The sequence below is a fragment of the Pseudomyrmex gracilis genome, unplaced genomic scaffold, assembly GCF_002006095.1.
Source record: "Pseudomyrmex gracilis isolate BER0280 unplaced genomic scaffold, ASM200609v1 scaffold_92, whole genome shotgun sequence".
In the NCBI taxonomy this organism is placed as follows: domain Eukaryota; kingdom Metazoa; phylum Arthropoda; class Insecta; order Hymenoptera; family Formicidae; genus Pseudomyrmex; species Pseudomyrmex gracilis.
In genome coordinates this window covers 256705-263834 of record NW_018020676.1, presented here as the reverse complement: position 1 = coordinate 263834, position 7130 = coordinate 256705, and the positions used below count along the sequence as shown (strand labels likewise).

General features: G+C 31.0%; 1 protein-coding gene across 6 annotated transcripts in view; it reads right to left on the bottom strand.

Moving 5' to 3' along the window:
* Positions 1 to 230: 230 nt before the first annotated feature.
* Positions 231 to 7130, bottom strand: part of LOC109855532 — a 34084-nt gene continuing 27184 nt past the window's right edge. For 4 of the 6 annotated variants that reach the window (XM_020429906.1, XM_020429908.1, XM_020429904.1 and 1 more), the window contains exons 4-7: positions 6286 to 6312; positions 4153 to 4416; positions 3326 to 3586; positions 231 to 3044 (exon numbers count right to left, since the gene is read on the bottom strand). In XM_020429906.1, the coding sequence (XP_020285495.1) occupies positions 2852 to 3044; positions 3326 to 3586; positions 4153 to 4416; positions 6286 to 6312 (745 nt within the window). In that variant the 3' untranslated portion in view covers positions 231 to 2851. The other 2 variants (XM_020429905.1, XM_020429909.1) reach the window with 2 other exon arrangements.

Below are 7130 nucleotides of genomic sequence, written 5' to 3'. Positions count from 1 at the left end.
GATAGTTAGACGTGAGGAGGCCACATACAAACTACATAATTACTTATAATTAGCTTTAGCGTTCCGAGGAAAAGTTTTGTTTTTTCATTGTCCGTTTTTTAGGGACAGAGTCGTTTATCGAAAACTGTTATAGTTCGGAGTTCACAAATATTGCACTAAATATAAACGTTTATCTGACGTAAATAAATATATATATATATATGATTTTTTCATACATTTTTATTTTTGTTTGTCTTTTTTTCTATAATTTTTATCTCAATTTCGCGCATTTTTTCTTCACACTTTCAGCAACTTTTCACGCTAACTCTATCATTAGATATACTTAATAGACATATTGTGCAGAAATTATTGCATACAAAATAAAATGCTAAACTTATTAAAAATACTTAAGAAATACATACATAACAAATTTTAGCATACAAAACAAAACTGGTCTTGGGTGGATTATAATAGGTGTTTTTTAAAGCAAAAGTTTAGATAGCTAACACCAATAATAAAAATATAGCCAGTAATACTAAAAAGAATTGCTGGCAAAAAAAAGTATTAACACTGAAATACCAACGCAGGAGGAACTAATATTAACTGGTATTAATTTTACTTGACAACAATATCAACTAATATAGATTTTGTCCACTTATCTTCTGCCAATTAAAAATATTAATTTTTTATTAGATTAGTAGATAGATGTACTATAAATTATCAAGTTTGTTAAATCAATATTGGTACATTATAATCATTCTGTGCAGATGTGATAGACAAGATGTTGCTTACTGCAATCTTTTCATATTAAATAGACAATTTTCTCATTCTGTTATTCTATTTAATAACGTTCTCCACACACCTGCACACTGCAATGTATATTTATTAAGCAACTGAAAACTAGAATCGTTTTGGGTATTAAATATATTCTAAACATTATGAACATTCTTCCATAACAAAGTAATTACATCTCGTTCTTACATCTCATTCTTGCATCTCACCTTGCTGTTAAATATTATGATATATATACTAGTAATAATATCTAGGAACTTGAAGAAGCATTGGCCGCGTTTAGCAGAACTCAGTGCTTAGTAAGCGTTTTGTGCTTATTGTCTGCAATTGGCCTCCTAGATCTGTTGCAGATCTATTACAGATGTAAAAATACATGCCAATGACAAAGCAATCATTATAAAACGCTTATTTAAGCGCTCGGTCCCGCGGCCATTACTTCCATTTTTCAACTTTTTCTTACTTTGTATTTTCGCATGTAAGATGCAAAATAAGTTATTCGATCTGAATAACTTTATACAGCACACCCTTATGCTCGCTTATTAATTGAATGATAGACACATCATTTTTCCTTCCAAATTTTTTTTAGCCAGAACTTTTTTATCTCACGTACACAAGATATTGACATACGTAACAAAAATATTATAAAATATAGAATTTGAAAGAATAACATTCATTTTATTTTGTGTTTATCTGTAAACCAAAGCCCGTATTACATTACAAGTGACTAGAAGCCGTCGGCTCAAGATTACAATTAATGGTTGCGGATCAACCAACCGGAGCGAAGCAGCTTACTGACCAGATCGCTCTGGAATGGTCAAACAGCAATTCGGAATATCCGCAACCTGTAGTGTAATACGGACTTAACATTGTCCGTAATTGGTCTGATTATTAATATTACCGAGAGATTTAGTTCAATTGGTTTTACAATGAAGCCCGCAAAAGTGACCAAAATTTTCTGTACGAAAATGGCCTATCGTCTATCCATCGTCCATCGTTAGATACAGATCTTTGCTGCGCTACGTTATCACTGACAGTACTGAACATCTGTAATACATATTACGTGAACTATAGATTTTTATTTTCACGTTATTATCATACTGGCAATAACAACGGGACGCAGCTCTTTTCGGTCGTTTTTTTTTTTTTTACGACTTAATATGAACATCGCTTTGTCACACTCACTTTTTTTTAGCTTTCTTTTTATAAGTTTTTTTTACGAGTAATTAAGAAGCGCCTTTTGTATTAAGTAAAAGTTGTTCGCAAGAGTGACCGCTGATGGTACCGAAAAGAGAATTTTTGAGCTAGATTCACACTAAAAATGTCATGGCAACGTTGCGTCAAAATATTTTTTAACGTATTATAGAGGCAACACACTGTATTATTACAAACAAGTCATTGTTTAAAGCTCATGTGAAAAAATTTGATAGTGCGCGTTGACATGACGATGACGCGACGTTAACCCTAACCTATAGTGTGAAGTAAAGTTTTATTTTACTTTTACAAGAATTTAAATAAATGTTCCTATTTTGTTCTTGTATACAGAGGTAGAGAAATAAAATAAGGTATATTAGTTTCTCTTGTATGTTGCACGCGCGCTTGTAAATATGTGTGTTTATGTGTGGAATGATAGAACATATATTTAATTTGAAAATAAGAATGTGCTTTTTTTTGTCTTAAAGGGGTTTTCCTTGCCCTGTAACAATGTAATATTTGTCACATTGTAACAGGTCTAGAAAAAAAATATATATATATTCTACATAAACGCAGATCTCTGAATTGTCTCGACGTATTATTATATCGCTTTTTTTTTATTCACACTAGTCGTTTACTCGTCAAACGTTTGTTTTTATCTTAGAGAAAGAAATAATAACCACTGAATCACTTTTCACAAACTTGACTTATCATATAGTCATATTCCGCACCACATACACGGTGAATACACGAAATACAGTCTCTTCTTCAAATACATGCGTACCTATCGTGAGAACGATTCCAGCAATGCGTACACAAACTGTTATCGGCTTATTTACATTGCCGAATGATAATAATCGTAAGTAGGCCAATAAGGCTGTAGCCAATCCTAGCTGGTGCGTTGGCGCTTTTTGGCATGCTCTTCGGACGAATGAGCTGGGGAAGGCATAACCATATTTCCTCTGTCAAACATATATTTGAATTGTGGCATGTATTTCATTACACTTCTAACTTGAATCAAAGGTAGTTCCTCGTTTGGCGAGGAACACTTTCCTGCTTCCATTAACATCTTCATTTGCTGTCTGCAAACAGATTTTTCTTCACAAAAAGTATTTAATGAAAAGTACGTCTGTAACCTTCATGTATTCAGTTTTGCGAAAAGAAAAGAAGCTTCCATGCCTATATATCTAGCTTCTTTTCTAACCGACCGATCAACGCCAACGATACGGAACGGTAAAAAATTACGTTGTGTCTGAAAATCGACTTTTTTTTTTTTTATTATCAAACGCATCTTCTGTCTTCCTGTCGCGGAACTGAATAATATAAAGGTCACTGCTGTGTATACAGTCAGATATCTATTTACCTATTTCCTTGATACAAGTCTATATGTAGAACATCCGTAAGAACTTGTCTACAGCTCTCGATGTCACAGGCAGGAAAAAAGTTTGAAACAAAGTCGGGAAGCGTCATCAATAACTCGGTGTAAATGTAAGGTTTAAAGTTGATACACGGTACCATCTTTTCCTCTACCAGTGCTTTCTGAATTTGATATGGTTGCACGTGACAAGAAGATGATGAATGTGACTCCGCTATTGGTATTAAAGGTTTCCTCCCGCGGGAATCCCTAAATAATAATAATCTATAGATGGTTGTGACCATTGATGACGAGAAACTTTTTATCAGTTTTTCATATTTATGTATTTATTTGATTTCTCAAAAAACCGTCAAAGGTTATGCACTGATTTCTTTTGAGCCAGCTTGGGACGCATTTGAACGAGAAGCTTAAACAGAGGACCGATAATTAGCTAAAAAAAATTGTTTAGGACTTTCGGCATGTGTCGTGCAATCTATTGGTCTCTTCTACGAAGCGAAAAGAGTGGGAATAGTGCTAGACACAAATACCGAAATCAATGCTAGTGCAAAGCTTTCGCCAGCTTTGCTCTAAATAAGTATAATTGTATAATAGTGCTCGCCAACGTCTGAATAAATGAGAACTGGAATTGTTGCTCAGGACCTTTACATTTGACGCGTTTCTATTCGTAGTTCTCTTACTCTTCTCGTAGCGCGTTCGACGTTAGAACAAAACAGATCGAGCATGATCGCAGCCCTTATTTTTATCCCGACGCCGACAAACACTGCTCCAAAATAACGACAAACACGTTGTTATATTACAACTATTATTATTCGTACCTCGCACTGTTATTGTTAGTAGTACCGGTGCTGTTGCTGCTGCTACTGCTACCATTGACTGGTATTAGAGGTGGTGGATACTTCCCATGAGATGTGTTGTGAACGGATGGTGTGTGCCTTTGTTGATGTAATAAAGATGATGCGGATGTAGCTACGGGCATCAGAGCTTGTACTTGCTCGCTTAAGCCAAGCATTTGAGGATATGTACTTGCCGTGACTGCATTGGGCACACCTAATGTAGGTGTTGTGTACGTAGTAGTCACCCTGAAATACAAACACTATTGTAGTCTTTTTTTTATTACTGTATAGAATTTAAAAAAAAAAGAAAAAAAAACATCTTCGATCTCTGCGCATTACAAAGATATTGTATATTTTTTAAGAAAAAATAAAAATTAAAACTGTAGAATCGCGAGAATCGCACACTATGTCATTTTTTTCTAACGTCATTAAACCAATGGAGCTGCTGTATTAAGGTATATAGAGACGCGGAAACTCTTACCATTATTAATTTCGTACAAATAAAAAGTAATGAATAAAAGAAAATAAAAACTTTATATAAATGTGATTATTTTATACACGACAGAGAGATTAAATCGAAAAGTTTTGATAACTTTTGTTAAAACATATTATATATCATTTTTGAGGACATTTTGTTGCCGTATATGCATTAATATTTATGCAAACTATATATGTTATTTGAATAAAAATAATTTATAATTTTTTAAATTCTGAGTTTAAAAAAACATTTTAAATCTTATTAAAGCTGGTTTATACTAAAACAATTTGTATGCAGAGATATGCGTATAAACGAATCTATTGCTCATTTCAACAAAAAAAGCCATAAGCGTTCTATTAACTTACTGCTGTCAATATTTACACTGTTGTGCATAAAAAAACAGTGTAAGGACATTGTGTTTGAAGATTTTTTGTATTTATAAAATAAGACTAATAGATAATAGATAATAGATAATAATACATTTTTGAAGTTACATCGTTGTGTATGTGAATATACTGACTATTCAATTATTAAAATTTACGTTTTTATAAGGAATAAATTAAATAATATATATAGGTTATAACATATACATTATACTCTAAGTATATTGACAGCACTATGTTACACACAAACGTAAGTTACATACACAAACCCTCGCTCAACGAACGTCATTTTGACTCAGTTATTTTAATTGTTGCGCAATTTGTTCTTATCACTTAATAAAATAAAGATTACTTGATAAAGATTTAATCAATCTTTCATCAAAAAGTAATTTTTTAAATAATTTCTAAGCGGTTATTCTGACTCCCAGTATTTAACTACCGCGCGATTATTCGTAGTGCGAGGATTTTGATAGATATTATAAAAGATAACTGTTTTAGAATGATAAGTCTCAATACAAAGAATTTTATGAGTTCAAATAAAAGAAAATAGAAAGAATCAAGCCTAGATGTCGGTGCAAAATTGTAAATGGCTGTAAAAATTTGATTAAATAAATTTCTTGACATAAAATCATACAAGTTTTTAGTTGAAATAATTGCTTTATATTATTGCAACTGTTTTAGCTGAAGAAAGTCTCAGAATATGTCAAGTAAAAAATGTTTTCCAAGAATATATAAAATAAAAAATGATTATCTGTATGTACGTTATTATTATAAACAATGAATAGTTATTTGCGCCTGAACATCTGCGTTTGTTTTTTTTTTATTTTTTGTCTACGTGCATAAAAGCTCTCGAATTTCAGTTTATTATAAAGATAAATTATAAAAGTAACTGTTAAATTTTGTTACAATTATCAATAAAAAAATTAACGTTGCTGTTGTAGTTTATTATTGAAAAAAAAAGTACCTATAACGGTGTTACAAGAATAACGCGTTATTTCTCAACCCTTACCATGCTACGTTTACAGAAAAATTAATATTGAAAAGCAAAATTTTAAAACTGAAAATGTGTTACTCGTCACGCAAGAAAAAGCTTTAAAAACAGACATGTGTAGAGGAGAGGATTAATGGTAGTTAATGTAATTAATATCTATTTGTATAAATCAGAGAGATTTCTAAATATGTACAAGTATTGAACTTATGCATGCTAACTTACTTTATAATAATCTATGTATGAATATCTTACAAGAAACTCACCAGTCATCCTTCCCATAGGTGGGATAACTATACAAAAAAATCATACGTTGTATGTACAAATACAAAAGCTATGGTGCAGAGATACTCTATATATAAATATAAATATAAATATAAATATATATGTATGTATATCTATTATAATAATTAATTATACTTGATGTATAAATCAACACTTTTTCAAGCTGAGGTAAACACATATGTGACTTAATACGTGTACGTGTATACATTTCATGCTTTATATATTGGTAAGAACATTCTGTTTTCTTTCTTTACAAGGAAATTTTTCGATCTAGACGGACCAAATAATCGGACTGTTTTGGTTTTTGCATTTTCTGAATCTTTTGTGTCTTGAATAAGTGTAATAAAAGAATCACGATATCTCTTGTCATTTTGTCGAAAAAAATTTAGATAAAAAACGATCACATTCTTCGGTCATTTCAGATTGAAAAACTCCTTCATTTTCACATATTTTTTATTTCATTGGTGACAAATATATACTAACAAATGTATTATTTATAATAAACAATTTATAAATGTGCATCACATACCTATTTATAAATGTGTATCTTCCGGTATAGAATTATAAAAAGAAATAATTTTATAGAATAAATCTCTTGACCAAATAATGTGTTCTTTATTAAACTGTATAAAACAGAACAGGATAATTTGAAACTTTCCATATCACAAAAAAATAATAAAGTAATATTGTGCAATAATTAAATAAAGTAAAAAATTTCTTTCTTTAGCTTCAAAACGTTTCGACTTTTTATTGAAGTCCTTATCAATTGAATCTGGTTACAACAAAGAGTAACAATTAAAGATAACATATTACAATGTGAATTACA